The following is a 17,686-nucleotide window of genomic DNA, read 5'->3' as shown; positions in this document are numbered from 1 at the left end:
ATTTCTTTTCTTTGCTATCAGCTCCACTGAGGGCAAAGGACTGTCTCTCATTTCTATTCCCAGTGCCAGTCTCAGTCCAGTGCTAGACTCAGAGAGGATGTTCATTAATGTTTGAGGGAAAAGAGACTCAAACCTGGACAGCCAGGGTCCAGTCACGGTTTTAATACCAAACCTGTTTAAACGCACCTGGACCTTGCTTTCCTATCTGTTCTAGAAAAGCTTACTTACTTGTAGACTCTTTCCTTCATCATCCTCTCCCCCAAACAACATTTTAAGTACATGTTTTGTCTCTAAAACATGAAAGGGAAAAGTGGTACAAGGAAACAGCTCAAGTTTCTGGAGAAGTTTGAGCCCTCTCAGAAATGCCCACACAAAACCACCCTAAGACCTTGGGCTGCATAAGAGTCAGAGGTGAGAGGTGAATCAGCTTTCCACCCCTATCTTATCAACAGTCTTGGCAAACATGTCCAAGCCCTCATCAAGGCATGTACAGCACTCTGGTACCACTGGTGCCTTGAAACCACCCCAGGACTGTTTGGGGGGCATTTTTTCCAGAGACAAACACTAATGTTTCCCCTTCAGATGGAGGACGGGGAAGGAAATAAGACTAGAAAATAAAGAACAAACACATGTAAAATGAGGGGGGAAGAGGGCTAACAGAAGTGTTAAAATCTCAAGGCAAACTTGGTCACTGGATTGAAAGGCACTTTGCCACGCAAGCGTAGCTTCTTAGAGACCCCAGAACGTGCTGGAAGTACAGACTGCACTGATGTCACTACCAGTGGCCACACCTACGGATACCTCAGGAAAACCAAAATCCCCTTCTCAGTGAGCATTAAAAATAAGGTGTAGCATAAAAATCCAGAACAGAAAGGAAGGGACTTAAAAAGTGAAAAGCTGTACACAATTTATTTTCACCAGTTTTGGGGGTGGGAAATGTATCTAAAGGTGAGCACTTATTTACAAGATACTAGAAATTCACCTCAGTAACAGTACCTGATAGGCTGGGACACTGCTCTTGGGTGCCCTTTCATATCATCCAACCTACGGAAATCAAAGACAAATGCTCATGCATCACTGGGTTCACACATTGAATCAAAGACCAAAAGGCAGAGCATGTGGAGTCAGACCAGTAAAAATACTAAATTTGTAAAAGGGGGAAACCTCCCAAATGGATATCAGTACTCATCCCGTTTCTAAAACAAATCCCAGAACCAGCAGGAAACCCATTTCAGTCATTTTGATTCATCTTGAATTTAATTTACAGCAAATTGCTTTAAATCAGAAGGTAGTTAAAAAAAAAAAAAAAAAGTTCAATGATGATGAAAAAAAGTTCAACCATGATGCTGTTAGGAAAAACTCAATTCCAAAAAAATTTCAGAGAATTAGAAAAATCATATTGGAATCGCCTTCTAAAATTTGTGTAGTGGAGATTCTCTTACTTCTTTTGCCTACTTATGTGTCAAGTTATATGCCAATTTATCCCTCCCTGCCCCTTATGATTTCTTCAGAATAAAATCTACATCTGTTTGATATTAATTAAGCAATATAAAGCCATTTCTTAAGAGTTTCAAGGGAAAACAGGGCAAATAAAGAGATTAGTGGTCTTGAAAAACCTTCCACAGACGTCGATGGTACCCACAGCAAGCAGAGCACACACTGCACAGTACTGGGTATGACTAGCAGTTCCATTCCAACTCCGTCCCACAGGGGAGGGATCGAACCTCTCTAAGCTCAAGCAACCAATCCAAATGTGGGTGATGATACGTACCTTCTGTATTAACTCAGTTAATCCTCATATTGAAACTAACCAAGGCTCCTGACCGTAGTAGCTGCTCAGTGAATGATAAGTCTCTTTAGTTTTCTGTGGCAGCTGGCGGTTACTACTAAGCATCAGCCTTGCTATCCCATCTTCTCCTGTTGCTATAGAAAACGGTCACCTTGAATTTGGGCCGCATAAACCTTCTTTCCTCAGGTCAGGGAACCAGTACTCAAAGTTCAGACCTAATTCGACTTGGGTTCTAATCCTCCCAGATAACACATGAAAACTAAACTCTCTGTGAAGCTGTTTGACACGTTATCATGCTGGCAAAACACCCCTCTTGCTGTGCCTGTGTCTCACTTAAAATGTAGCCATTTCCCATTATAATCATTTGTGAACTTGTCACCACCCTGTATGTTACAGTAAGGAACCTAGAAGATATTCACAGATTTCTGCACCTACATTGATCCTGAAGACTTTCTTTTTTAACTGATCTGAACCAGGAGCACGTTCCAGATAGTGTGATCCCAAGTCAGGTTCCATCAATCGGTTCTGATTCGTAATTTTAGACTTCAAACTCAGGATGGTTATAACTTTACAGACACATGTAAGAACTGGTTATTCAATTCTCAGATACAGAACATTAAGCTAAGGAGCAAGGATATACCAAAGCTTGGCATTTAGTACTTTTCTGCCCTCTCTAGATTCAAAACGAAAGTCTCAGCACACCTGTAAGACAGGACACCCACTCGTGGGGGAAGAGTAGAATTCCAAATGGAATTTTGAGCACAGTCCCAGGGACACCCGAGGGCACCGCAGTTTAAGGTGGGATTCCAGAGGCTGAGAGTTTGCAGGAGCTGCTGTCTGTAAGCTTCTAAAGCTTAGCTGCTCCCAACAGTGACCGGATAATAAACTACCCAAAACAGTAATAAACCAGAAAACAAGAGGTAAACATGGCTCTTGCAGAATGATATTCAAAAGAGAAGAGTAAATGCTCTATCCACAAATGGAGGCACAATACAAACTTAAAAGTTTAAAATGGATCCTACCTAAATGCACAGGATGGTGAGGAGCGTGGCTGCCTCTGACTTTTTAAGGCACGTAGTTTGTCTCCCTGGGTTATACTGTTTTTCATTTCCACATCCTCATCCTCTTCTAAATTACTCTGGAAAAAAAATGCATGTTCCATAGAAAAGTTATTATGAAAAATTTTGCTTTACATAGATTTCTTAATAGACTATAAACCATGTATTTCATATAGATTATCTTAAATAGTTTTAACACACTATGAATTCAGCATTATGTCTGTGTGTGCGCACACACACACACACATATGCACACACATACTAAAGAATGTTCAACTATTCATCAATTAAATATACTGGTTAAACTTCAAATCAAAGCATGGGTATGAATGTGGTAGAATTTAAAAGGAGCTCTTTCTTACAACGGACCACAGCCAAAGAGACTCTCATGGAAACAAAATCATGCTTTGGAATATAGCTCAGATACAGGCTGACTCAATAGATACATTACAAATGTTCCCAGAGACAACTAGGATCAGTCACTGCAAATGTTATAACTTATTTACAAAAATGGAAGATAAAACAATTTAGGATATCTAGACAACAACTTACTAGGCTCGATTAACACCAGTAAAAGCACTCAAGACCTTTCCAGAAGGAGTTAAAGCTTACTAGATTGGGAAAGTGTTTCCTGCTGAAATAAGTCTTATAGGTTGAAAAATAGAAGTACCATACAAGGTCTCTTCACATGCTAGCTCACATTTCATTCTTACAACTCAGGGCAGGGAGGACACTGTTGCCCATAAAGATGAAAAAAAGGAGGTGCTCATAGAAGAATATTGCCCAAGCTCCCTAAAGCTCTTCATAACAGCTATGATTTTAAAATCAGACTTCTTGACCCCAAATACAATAGTACACTAACACTGCACCAGTAAAGATTTTATTTTGTCCACTTTCTCTCCTGAATAATTCACATGCTTTGAATTTGCTAATTCCTTGCAGCCATAAAAGTCTTCTCCCGTCTTTAAAGCTAAAACTTTTAATTGATAAAAGATATACAGAAATATACTTCCCTGTCATATTCTAGTCATTTCTGATAGCCATTCCTGACTCAAAACACTTCTTTGCTCCCCGCCACATAGGTTGGGTTGCATGGCTACATCTGGGGTCTCTAGGCATGTCCTGGGTAAAAAGACCACACCTTACTACTTTAAGTTGGAGCTTGAAAAAGCAAAACAGACATACAAAGCACACACCTGGAACGAAAGAAGAAATAATGAAGAAGAAAGCTTCCTAGAGGAGGAAATCCTTTAATTGAGTATTGAAGAATGAGTATGGAGTGAAGCAGGCCAAGGTCACAGGAAGGATCATGCTGGCAAAGAACACCTGTTCAACTGTCACAGGCTCATGGAAGCTTAAAGTCAGACAAGATTGTCTTAAAGTCATAAGTTGCCCATCTGCAAAGTCTTCAGGAATTGGTTATACTATCTCAGACCTTACAACCCCAGTGGGGAGAAATCCATTACACCCAAAGAAGTCGGCAGGAATAGAAATAAGGCAGGCCTGAAAGCTAGGCTTGCTAGCAGGATGGCACACCTGAGGAGGTGGGCTTAGCTTCACCCAGCCATTAACATGGGTGTTATTACCAGTTACTTGTAACTGACGGAAGGATCGGCACACAGTAGGAGTCTTTAGAATATGGAACTGGGTTCTTGAATGACCTGACAGGATCCTCACCCTTATTGCTCAGGTTCATTGTCCAATGGGCACCTTTGTGGGAAAGCCAGGAAAGCTCCTTTGTCCTTCCAACCAGGAGGATCTTTGTATTCCTAACTCTGAAATGCCTTCAAAATTCTTTTTTTTTTTTTTTAAAGATTTTATTTAATATTTATTAGACCGAGAGAGACCTAGTGAGAGAGGGAACACAAGCAGGAGGAGTGGGAGAGAGAGAAGCAGGCTTCCCGCTGAGCAGGTTACCCCATGCAGGGCTCGATCCCAGAACCCTGGGATCATGATGGGAGACCAAGGCAGACGCTTAGTGACTGAGCCACCCAGGCACCAGTACCTTCAGATTCTAAGGAAAAGTGAGCTTCAACCTAAAATTCCCAAATTCAACCCAATAGACAAAAAGGTAGAACAAATACACAGAAATTGACCTCCCACACAATCTCTCTGAGAAAACTATTAAAGGATGTATGTCAGGGAAAAGTTAAGAAGACAGGAGGAAATCCAGGAAAATTAGGACTCTAACTGCAGAGTATGAAAAGAAGGGCTCAGTTTGGAACTGTAGAGTAAGGCTAGAGAACAACCAATCCAGGCTGGAAAGAAGAAGCCTCTTGGGGAAAAGAATGAACTTGGTAAAGTTTTTTTTGCTGTGTCAAGATTTTGTAAAAATTAAAAATTTCTTGGCATAACTAGGGGGAGAAGGGAGTAGCCTTATTTTTTCCCCAAGGAAAAAAAATACACAGAAAACTCTGCAAATAAAAAGGCAATTAACTCACATCTGAACTCATATAACACTGTGTCAACTGTATGTAAATGAAAAATAAATAAATAAATATAAAACACCACAAAAATAGGTAATTAACTCTGGGAAAAACAAAGAGAGGTTCAACAAAGGAAACAGAGTAGACTACCAACCTCAAGAGTGAACAATTCTTACACAGTAATAATGACATATTATTGGTTTTAACCCAAAATTATGATGTAGCTGTACTGGGAAGCACAGGGGAGTGAGAGTAACATCTCAGGGGAGGGGGAAGCTAAAATCCCATCCACCACAACCAGGAGGCAATCAAAAAATGTCCAAAATCAATAAACTGTTTTAAATAGCATTATAAGCAAGACACTGATGTGCAGAAATAGGGTAGTGAAAATGCCGGTATCATTTGCTTAGAGGTTCCCCCTTCTGTGGGTGGGTTTGGGAGTTGGTCTAGGAGAATAGAAAGGTGGGATAGGGGATGGATATTTTTTATTAGAATTCAGTAATTTTTGACACTTCTAAAAGTGTGATCACATATTACTTGGAAAAAATAAATACTAATTTAACAAGATATAGAATTAAACAAAAAAAATAGTATGTTTTACATTATGGTTATGTTACAAGTTACAAGTATTTTCTCTCCCACTTCATTATGCATTTGAAAGGTAAAATCTTTTAAATATAATACATTTCCAATGTAGAAAACACTGCAACAGAGAGCCACACCCCTAACTAGCCAGATTTAATATATTGTCTACTTTAGCTCCTTCTCTCTTTTTTTTTAAGATTTATTTGACAGGCAGAGATCATAAGTAGGCAGAGAGGCAGGCAGAGAGAGAGCGGGAAGCAGACTCCCCGCTGAGCAGAGAGCCTGATGCAGGGCTCGATCCCAGGACCCTGAGATCATGACCTGAGCCGAAGGCAGAGGCTTAACCCACTGAGCCACCCAGGCACCCCTTAAGCTCCTTCTCTTAAGGAGTTTACTTAAATACCCTAGCTCTCAAAGAAAAAGAAAACATTACTTATTAAGTCCCAGCTCCTCTCAACCTCTGGAGAAGGAAACCATGTATTTTCTAAAGGGGAAAAAAAAATTAAAAAAAAAAATATATATATATATACACAAACACACAAGTATCATAGGGAAAAAATACATGTTTATTTTATATATAAAATAATATATAAATATATATATTTATTTTTTCCCTATGATACTTGTTATGTAATGACAAAATACAGATAAGAGTGTAAAAAATATTAAAACCACCAACATATTTACCATCAAAAAGCAAAGCCCATTAGCATTCTGGCATATAGTCTTCCAGATTTTCCCCATGTTATACATACCATCCCCCAACATATTTCTTCCTGACAAAGAGGCTGAGTTACATATATGCTGCCCTATAACTTACTTTTTCACCTGAAAGATATATTGTTGGAAGTATTTCAGTATAAATTAAAAAAACCAAAACCCCCCAAACCTCTCTATTATTATTCTTTGTGGCTCCATAAAATTCCATTGTCTAGATACCACCAAATTTCATTTATTTTCCTTTGGTTCAGGCTGTTCTCTGTCTTTTATCACTATAAACAGTTCCAACAAACATCTTCCTCTATACATATGGCTTTTAAAAACTGTACTATGATATTATGGCTTTTACACACTGTCTTAAGATGGATTCATAGAAGTGGAACCTCTAAACGCATTGTACGGTCTTCCGCCATGCTTCTTCAAACGATTCTCCATTTCAATCTCCAACTGGCAATCTTTAGTTTTTATTCCCCAAATCCCTGCTAATATTGCCTACATTCTTTAATCTCACACAACCTGAGAGGCAGAAACAGGATCTTGTCATTTAGATTTGTGTTTCTTTAATTTCTTGGAAAGTAGAAATAAAAGAAAGTGTTTACCAGCCATGAGGATTCCCATTTTGTTTTATTTGTGTATGTGGCATTTTCACACTGATTTTTAAGCATTCTTTACATTAAAAAAAAAAATACAATACCCTAATTTGAATATGTAGCAAACATTTTCTTCTATATGGTGACTGCAAGGAGAATGAACGGGAGAAGGATAATTCTTTGTGTGTGTGGGGGGGGGGGACACAGTTTAGTGGCTCCTGCAGAGGTCTGGTGACAGGTGACAGACTGGATTAGGTGTGAGAGATCGCTTAAATCAGGACCTGGGGATGGAAGGGGGAGGGGAAAAGATCCAGACATACAATACTGGTCTAAAGAAATCTACTAAAATATATGTCATCTTTTTTTATTATGTTATGTTTGTCACCAGAAAAAGACAATTATCATATGGTTTCCCTTATTTGTGGAACGTAAGCATAGCATGGAGGACATTAGGAGGAAGAAGGGAATAATGAAGGGGGGGAATCACGTAATTTTTTTTAATCTCAGTGTATCATCCTTTATTTCTGTGGCTTTTGTATGAAGCTTCAGGCATTTTTAGGACTAAGAGGCACAGGATATATAAGCCATAAAATTCTCAGTAGGGGATTAACAGCCTTCAAAATCTTGACAAAAAGTTTTACAATGTTATTCAAAATACATTTAAATTAAATGACAGAATTAAGAAACGAGAGAGCTGGAAGAAAAATGACACTGGCCTTCTGGAATCCTGAGTATGACATAGACATGAATAGAACTAAGCTCTGTATTTATCAGGGCACCTAGAACACAAACACCTGTGAAGGGAAAAAATATTAGGAAACACAGTTCCTTTTCTCATGAGGGCATGAATCAATCCCAAGAAACGGTAGACCTGCGACCGGCCATTTGAAGGCTTCTCAACAGATGCTGGGAGGTCTCATTCTTTCTACCAAATTTATTCCTTAAAATAACTGATAAGTAGTCACAACTGGTGAATGCAGGGAACCTAGCCTAGGCTTCCTTTGTGCTCCAGCCCCTCTCCCCCCAGAGTCTCCGTGCATATCCTCTCTGGCCCTGAGCTGCTTGAATCCCCTAAAATCTGTTGAAAAGAAACAAGTCACATGGTTGCTGGTGGTACAAACTCAGAAAGCCTAGTCCAGGGAAGACCCTCATATTTTTGCTCCCCAAAGAGGTAGGTCTGTTGTCAGACTCATCACTGCCCTCCGGAGGGTCTAAGTACCAGCTCTTTCATTCAGATACCAGCCTGCCCTACATAAAGGCAGGAAAATGAGAGCAAACTAAAATACATAAAGAAAGAACATTTCAAAAGATATGCTTATTTACAGATGATGGTCTAGCTAAAGAACAAATTATAGTTGCAAACTAGAAAGATTTATTTTATGCCATCAGTTGTTCTCTAAATATAGACAAGATGAAAAAGAAAATAAAATGTATGCATAGGTTTCAGTAGGATAAGTAATGACTGACCAACGCATTAATCCGATGGTGACAGAGTAAGTCACTGGGGAGGCAGTGGTGTGTGCCATTAAGAAAAAAATCTATTAGACAAAATATAGCACACTAGGGAAAAAAGACGGAAGAGTTATAATAGAAAAATGACATAAAAAGAGAGTTTGAAATAGAAATGAGTAAAAATAGAAGTGAAAGGATTGGAAGAGAAAGATGATAATGGATTTTTAGTAGGTTTAAGTGATTTGGCTGGGAAAGGTGGCTGGGTCATCTCCAAAATTCTTTCAGCTCTCAGATGCTGAAACTGTGAGATGTGAAAGCTGAGGAAAGGCAAAGATATCATCTCATAACAAGCTGCTTCTGATCATGTAAAGTTTGGATTGATCAGAGCCCCCAAGTCTGTCTTCTCTCCTTCCTCGGCTGCCACTGTTGAGACCTTTATCCCCTGGGACCACTCCCCCTTCACCAACTTCCTGGTCTCCCACCCCAGACCACACAGACCCCAGCAGCCCTTTCCTTCACAGCCAGGGAAGTCTGCCCAAACTCTGGCTCTCTGTTGTACTGTCACTCTCCTGTCCTAGAACCTCTTCCGAATCCCAGTGGCATTCAGAATGGAACTGGAATGCCATAGGGGTCCCAAGAGTGGAAAGAACGGTGCTTGAAAGAAGAGTCTTAGAGAGTTAATTTTTTACTTCATGGATTTTCTCTTTCTAAGATACACTCTATACACGGGCATTAGGTATAAAAGAGCAAAGGATTTTATAAATCACAGTATCTCCGTGACATGATTAAAAAGCTATATTCTTGGAGCACCTAGCTGGTTCAGTCGGTGGAGTGCAAGACTCTTGATCTCGGGGTTGTGGGTTTGAATTCCATGCTGGGTGTAGAGATTGCTTAAAAACAAGGTCTTTAAACATTAGTTAATTAAATAATTAACTAAAACATGATATTTTTATTTACCTGTCAATTTACATGATCTTGGTGGAAGGGGCAGCACTTGTACCTAATTAATATCTCTAAGTCAAGAGCATCTGATTGATTGGTGTGCTACTATTGGATTATCACCCCAGAGAAGGAAAAGTTAATAATCACAATTCCAGGAGAAATCTACTGCCACAGACTGGCTAAAGTTCTGTCCAAACTGACTGATGTAATACACTAAAGCTACACTTAGGACCGCATAGAGAGGCAGCAGGGTACAGAGAGGGGCCTCAGGTGGGTGGCTGAGAGGAGACACTGAAGCCAGAGCACCGACGTCTAACTGAGAGCTCTACTGTGTACTCTGGGATCTTGGAGAGACAGTTTGACTTTCTCTACCTCAGTCATGCCTTCTGTTAAAGGAGGCCTAGTAACAATGCCTATTTCCTATAGCTGCTATAAGAATTAAGAGTTAACCCATGTAGGGGATGCCTGGATGGCTCAGTCAGGTTAAGCGTCTGTCTTCAGCTCAGGTCATCATCTCAGGGTCCTGGGATGGAGCGCCATGTCAGGCTCCCTGGTTATCAGGAAGTCTGCGTCTCCCTTTCCCTCTGCTCCTCCTAATCCCCTTCTCCCAGCTCATCCTCTCTCTCTCTCTCAAATGAATGAATAAAATCTTAAAAGAAGAAAAAAAGAATCCGTGTGAAGTGCCTAGAACAGTGCCTGGCACATAGTAGGTACTATTTAGGTGGTTGTTACATTCTAAGCTCCTCACTTAACTCCTTAAGTACTGATCCCTTAAATAAAGTGTTTTAAATTCCATCTTCTTAAAAACATTTTTTAATAACCCCGATGCATGATGGGCCCTCGGGCCCTGGCATGTCTAAGTGAGCACTTATTGCTGGTACTATGTTGTATTTGCGCACAGACTACCTTTGGCTAGCTTGGATTATTATCAATTTCATGTCTGTTTTCTTGTTTGTTTTTGATGAAACCATAAGCCTTCTTCATTCTTTCAAGCACCATTCACGAAGGCCCTGTGGGCAGACAGAAGCCTCAATCTTCACAAAATGAGTATCACCAGGCCAGGGAGGAGATGTAAGGACCGTGGAGGAAAAATACAGAGCAAGGCAGGAGCACCGAGCAGGGAGCCTAACCTAGAGCCTAACCCATCCCCATAGGATGGGTTGGGTGTATTTCATAGTGCCTAGCCCAGCACTGAAGACCAGATTCAATCAAGATAAAGCCTCTATTTTAAAAAGATTTTTCATAACTCTAAGCAGGCAAAGAGAATTCATTACAGCTGCAGCCTCGCCCATTCCCGTGGCCTGAATCCTTCCGGTTGATCCTTTTTGTCTATTTGCCCACCTCTTGGGCACTGAAAAACTACATAGTCAAACCTTCTCAATCAGGTAATTACAGAGCTTCCTAACAACCAATCCCAGGAAAATCCCTATAGGCCTGGGAAACAGAAAAATAATTTAGTATCTCATTTTCAATTTGACATTACTTATAAAAAGAGGGGGTAGGAAGCAACCTCTAGAAGAATAGCACCTTTTTCTGCACTTTATGTACAAACTAATAAACCCAGAATTCCTATGGGCTTCTATCCTGAACATTGGTCTGGAACTTGAAAACATTAAAATCCTTGCAGTATTCTCAACTTCTTTTCCCATTTGGAATTCACAAGAATGACAAAGATGTTACTCCCTCTATTACATTCACTTTTGAGTAAACTAATTCCCCATATTCATGTACTGTTCTGGAGCCAGCACCAGATAAGAATGGCGAGAAAAGGGCTTAAAAGTGTTATTTATGCAATGCATCTCGCCTATTTATATGTATATGTCACTGTCTGAAATCTTAACCACACCATTGTTCTGTGGTATTTCTAAATTCCTGTATTTCTGTGCTCTAATTTCAAAAATCATACCACTTCTGAATGGCTAGAGCTAAAGTAATTAATCTAGGGTTGCAAGGAATAAGAAAGGGGAAGAGAAACAGCCCAATATCTGAACACATGCTCATATTTAAAACTGACTTACTTTAAATTTCATATTTCATTCTTCAGTGATAAATAAATGTTAGTCTTAAATTCAACAAATTGAGATCTAAAAAAGCATGAGAACAAAATGTTCTAACTATAAGATGTTAGTTTAATGTGATTATGATATAGAAAACATTATATTCCTATAAGATAAATATGTTTCCCAGATGGATGGATAGATTGTATGTGTATTTTTCAGAGGTCATAATTCAAAGCACTGTTTACTTGAACAAACCTAAGAAGGAAATGCTGACCAGAGCAAGGAAAGCATTCTTGCTTAGCTATACTTTCACATTAAAATGTCAGTTCAGATCCTTTTGTTTGCTTTGAATAGGCCAGACTACAACACAGAGACAAGAAAAAGTCAACAAGGGCTCTGAACATCAACATGACCTTGGCTAAGATTTACATTTTGTCAGGACAGATGATTCAACACAAGTAAACTTAGCCACTTCTTCAGTGGCTGTCCTGGATTAGAGACCACAGGGTTGAAAAATTGGTTCTTCCGGCAGTCTCCATCCTGTGTCCTTGAAGGAAGCCTACTCAACCTATTGCCAAGCACTCTGGTTATCTTTCTCGGTGAAAGAAACCTGTTTGGCATGTCACTTGTTGACCTAAAGCAGCTAAGAGGCATCCTTCCATTTTGGGTTCCCTGAGGGCCAAACTTGAACCACAGTTTTTGCTCAAGAATATTGTCCAGGCCCAACAGGTCACCGTCTAATAGAAGGCAAATCCACACTTGCTGCCTGAATATTTTTTTAAGATTTATTTACTTGAATTGGGGGGGGATGCAGAGGGAGAGGAAGAGAATCTCAAGCAGACTCCATACTGAGCAGGGAGCCTGACATGGGGCTTGATCCCATGACCCCTCGATCATGACCTGAGTTGAAACCAAGAGTTGGACACTTAATCAACTGAGCTACCCAGATGCCCCACTGTTTAAATATTTTCAACAGCTCTTTTTGCTCCCTCAGGGATATAAAAATACAACTATAAACCAAGTGCTTAGTTTCATCCTGTGGTAGAAAGAGCTAAACCAGGAGGGAGATTCACAGTCTCAAGGTGGTCTCACGACTAAAGAACTCCATGACCTTAAGCAAGTCATGGGATTCGGTGGGACCCCCGGCTTCGGATCCACACACAAGGGGAAGTAGGACAAATGATTTCCATGTTGCTTCCAGCTCCAAAAATGCCCATGATCCTACCTGTTATAAGTCACTTACATTTTTAGGTAGCACGGTATAACAGAAAAAACACAGACTCCGAATCAGACAGATGTGGATTGGAAGCAACCAAAGTTAGAACTTCTGACATTCAGTTTCCTTGCTATAGAGATCATATTGCCTCGGTAATATTGCTGATTTTACCTATTACCAGCTAGTTGTAAAGATTAAATGGGACCACAGATGTCAGCTGTTTAAAATGGTTTGTTTATAATAGAGCCACACACACACACAAAAAAAATTTGCTCCTAATGATATTTGCAACTCTGGATTTTAGAAATCAATATGAATTGGAGACTTTCAAAAAATCACTTGTGGCATAGGCTGTGTCTTCAATTGCCACATTAATTCTTTCTTCTTTATATCCACTTCCATCTTCAAATAGAAAATTTGTTATCCTGTCTCCTTTTTGTACATAGTCTCCAAACCAGAATGGCCTCCTTTATAATTGTGCTCCTTAAGTTATAGCTTTTTTATTTCTAAGGATAATTGCTTTCTTTGCTCTGGATTCTTGTTTTACAGGTAGATGACTCTACACCTAAAAATATTGGTACTCTGAGCATTTCAGGAAAGCGGTATTGCTATGTGATATATGTTCAGCTGGGAAACAAAGAAATACAGAACTTTAGTCCTAAGGAGGCACGAAAATCTTCCTGAGGAAAACTCACCTCTCCAAATCTGTCCACGTTTTGTATTTTAGATAAGTTTCCACCTATAGACATATCATCCAAGCTAGAAAGAATTTTATTAATATTTCCTTCATTGGATGGTCTATTTTTCAGCTTGGATCGGAAAATGTCTCCTTGGACCCATAACGATGCCTGTTTTCTGGAAAAAGGAGAGAAAACAAAATAATCTGTAAAATAAATTACTATCATCTCATTAGGGTAATATCTTAGAAATAAAAAGATTAGCAGATAAACCTTTACAAGTCAGACTAGAAAGTTTATGAAATCTGAGATTTTTTAAAAAAAAAAAAAAAAAAAAAAAAAAGTCATTTTCTGAAAGTCAGAATTAAGTTATATGAATTAAATTAAATAAATAAAAGTGCTATATGAAACAAATACTTATCTTCCAATATATGTCTGTACCATACATGAGTTGTCTATTGAGGTTTTTAGATGCTTACAACAAAGAAAAAAGACTGTGAGCCCATTTGCCTTTTACACATGAATCTGAAATCTGTAAGATACTCCTCAAATGGCAATTTGATATGTCTATAAAAACAGCCGAGTGAACTGGACTCAAAGATGGAAGGTGAAGAAACTGGAATCAAACAGAGAGTACCTGAAAGATTACAAAATCCTTAATTGTGTGTGGCAGCATGAAAAAACACAATTTTTGAAACCCACTTTTTTTTTTTTTAAGATTTTATTTATTTATTTGACAGAGAGAGAGATCACAAGTAGGCAGAGAGGCAGACAGAGAGAGAGGGAAGCAGGCTCCCTGCTGAGGCTCGATCCCAGGACCCTGAGATCATGACCTGAGTCAAAGGCAGAGGTTTAACCCACTGAGCCACCCAGGTGCCCCTAGAAACCCACTCTTACCACCCAAAAGCAAGGTAGAGAGCATCAATTAGATTATCCTTGAAGAATCAGAAAATGTACATCATCGGTAAGTTTTCTTATATAAAATAAGGTACAATTATAACTGTTTTCAAGGTTATAGGAAAAGAACTTAATATACGTAAACAAAAATGATAGTCTGGGTTTAAAATTTTTATTGTTAGAGTCACCCTCCTCCATTTCTTTTAAGATAAACTGCCCTTTAGATAGTTTTCATTCTATTCTACATCATACTTGACAAAAGAGAATTAAGCTAAACTTATGACTCATCATAAGGAATATCAACATCCAGGGAAATAATAGCATTATCAAGGAGATGCTACCAATTAGAACATAGATTTATTTTCTGAGGCAATAGAAAGACTAAGGAGTATTTTCTCTCAAAGTTTCCAAATAACATTCAGGCTAAAATACGAGGAGAAAAACCATGACAAAATATCCTCCCTGAACTGTACTCTCACTGGACCCTCAAGAAAGGAATCCACCGTTCCTTTTTAAAAGAGTTTACTCACAAATCAGAATTTTTGTTTATGATTAAATACTGCTGAAAGTCTTTAAGAAAAGTTTAAGTTTTAAGTTATACAGCAAAATTTTACATGTGCAATGCCTCCAACCAAGCATATCCACGCAGGTATCACCCTAGAGCTACATCCTTGTATTCAAGATACAAAAATGCTTAATGCAGTGTTATTTGTAAAAAAAAGAAAAAACTGGAAATAAAGAATGGACAAACAAGCTTATTAAGAGTTCATCCACCCTGTGAAATATTATACAGCCAGTAAAAAGCCCTGGGCTGGACCTCCACGTAGTAATAAAGAACAGAAGAGCAGATATGAAATAAAGCATTCATGAAAGAAAAATTTAAGTGACAGAATGGAAGTTATGATGTCATTTTTTGTATTAAAAAAGTATAATTTAACCAAAAGTTTAGTTATCTAGAACATACAGCAACATATTGACCAGTTAGTCCCAAGAATAAAAGGAAACTTTTACTTTCTACTGCATGTCTACGCTGTTTGGACTTTTTTAAAACAATGTGACTCATGTGCTTTTGTAAGAAAAATAAGTGATAAATAAACAGATAGATAGATGGATCAAAGCAGAACAAAGCTAGTGTTAGTATGGAAAGGAACCTTTAATGTTGCTATCATAAAAGACAGCAGACAGCACATCACTACATTGTTTTAGCAGTAGTATTTATACATACATTTATAAAGGAGTCAGTTTACTAAGTGTCCAAAGATTAACAGTGTGGGATAGGACTGGATGGTTGGGAAGCTTTCTTTTTTAAAAAATATAATATCCTATAAAGAAGATGTGGTCCATATATACAATGGAGTATTATGCCTCCATCAGAAAGGATGAATACCCAACTTTTGTAGCAACATGGAGGGGACTGGAGGAGATTATGCTGAGTGAAATAAGTCAAGCAGAGAGAGTCAATTATCATATGGTTTCGCTTATTTGTGGAGCATAAGGAATAACACGGAAGACATTGGGAGATGCAAAGAAGTGAGTTGGGGGAAATCGGAGCGGGGAGACAAACCATGAGAGACTGTGGACTCTGAAAAACAAACTGAGGCTTTTGGAGAGGAGGGGGTGGGGGGTTGGGTGACCTTGGTGGTGGATGTTAAGGAGGGCATGTATTGCATGGAGCAGCATAAACAGTGAATGCTGGAACACTGAAAAGAAATAAAATAAAATAAATATAATATCCTACTCCACTTTCAAATAAGAGGTGTTTTTTTTCTTTTAATTTTTGTTCACTTTTCAGTCTTTTCCAGACCAAGCAAAAGGAAAAGGGAACAATTTAAGTCTTATTTCTGAGACAGACAGTATAGAAGCTTTAGATATATAATATGCTGTCCACATATAAGACTAATGTAACATCCCTAGCATTGTTCTAAAATTGGAATTCATTTAAATTATCTTAAGAAATTTCTAGCATGGGGGCACCTGGGTGGCTCAGTTGTTACGTGTCTGCTTTCAGCTCAAGGTCATGCTCTCAGGGTCCTGGGACTGAGCCCTGTGTCGGGCTCCCTGTTCAGCTGGAAGCCTGCTTCTCCCTCTCCCTCTGCTGCTCCTCCTGCTGTGTTCCCTCTCTCACTGTCTCTCTCTCTCTCTGTCAAATAAATAAATAAAATATTTTTAAATAAATGAATAAATAAATTTCCAGCATGTTTTAAAATGGATTAAATTTTAAAACAAAAGCCAATGAAATTTTAAAGATATGAATAAAATAAAAACTCCAGAAATCTACACATACCAGTTCACGAAGGAGTGTGGTGGTATCTGCCTTCTATTATGGCAGAAGGTACTTTTTTGGAAGCAAACCACTGAGGAATATTTTCTCAGCTTAAGATATAGAAATTGATGGGGTTACCCCAATCACTGAGTCACTCAATTTTTCTGTACCAACTGTAAAAATCCATATTCAAAAACCATTTTAAGTTTTTGCTTCCTTTGTGAAAAACTTCATAACACCATGGTATAGCCTCCCTGCTACCTTGCATTTTCAGAAATCCTTGCTTTAATTTTTTTGTTTCCTCCAGATTTTTTCCACTTAATGTTACATCTAGTATAACTCTTTATCTGTTGGTTGATTCTTACATCCTTCCAAAATAGAAGTAAACATACAGCATAATACTTGACACACTATGAACAATTCAAAAGATAACTTAAATTCATAAATGAGTATGTTGAGCCTCTGGTCAAAAGATTCAGTAATAAAGAACTAGTGTTTCACAAGGAGAGAACACTCAGCTCTGCCACAGACAGTGAGAAATTCAGATGAATGAAACATACAGAAAAGATAGGGATATACAGATAAATGACAGAAATCCCGGCCCTCAAAAGTTCCAGTTACATATAAAGAAAGCAAACAACTGAAATCCAGTATTAACACCTATGACCAAGATTTGCCCTTAGCTTAGTCTTAAAGAAGCAGAGACAAGGTCTTAGTCTTAAAGAAGCAGAGACAAGGTCCCTGAGAATTCAAAAGTTGCTAGAAAGATTAGCAGAACTTAGCCACCAAAGAATTTTCCCAAAGCAAAGAAACAACACGGACTTGAAGAAATAGTGATATCAAAGTACACAGTATGTTTGGGAAAACGGGCCATTTGATTTGGCTGAAACAGAGATTATGACAGAAGCAAGCAGCAACATGTCCATGTGGGACCCTGCCCAGCAAAATGAAGCATGTAGATCTGGAAATTGGAAAAATTCCAATTCCAAAATGAAGATTCTGATGCTGCTGCCAACCTAAAGATGGAAATTACAAAGTGACACCTTTCGCTTGCTTGGTTTCAAAGACTCC

General features: G+C 38.6%; 1 protein-coding gene across 5 annotated transcripts in view; it reads right to left on the bottom strand.

Moving 5' to 3' along the window:
- Positions 1 to 17,686, bottom strand: part of CDC14A (cell division cycle 14A) — a 190,771-nt gene that overhangs the window by 23,504 nt on the left and 149,581 nt on the right. For 4 of the 5 annotated variants that reach the window (XR_009345545.1, XR_009345546.1, XM_059138137.1 and 1 more), the window contains exons 11-13: positions 13,474 to 13,633; positions 2,812 to 2,927; positions 997 to 1,044 (exon numbers count right to left, since the gene is read on the bottom strand). Coding sequence is in view for 3 of the 5 variants with exons in the window: in XM_059138137.1 (XP_058994120.1) it covers positions 997 to 1,044; positions 2,812 to 2,927; positions 13,474 to 13,633 (324 nt within the window). In the remaining 2 variants the exon portion in view is untranslated. The remainder of the gene's footprint in view (positions 1 to 996; positions 1,045 to 2,811; positions 2,928 to 13,473; positions 13,634 to 17,686) is intronic. The other variant, XM_059138138.1, reaches the window with a different exon arrangement.

This window comes from Mustela lutreola, chromosome 10, assembly GCF_030435805.1.
Source record: "Mustela lutreola isolate mMusLut2 chromosome 10, mMusLut2.pri, whole genome shotgun sequence".
NCBI classification, from domain to species: Eukaryota; Metazoa; Chordata; class Mammalia; order Carnivora; family Mustelidae; genus Mustela; species Mustela lutreola.
This window is presented reverse-complemented; position numbering and strand designations above follow the sequence as displayed.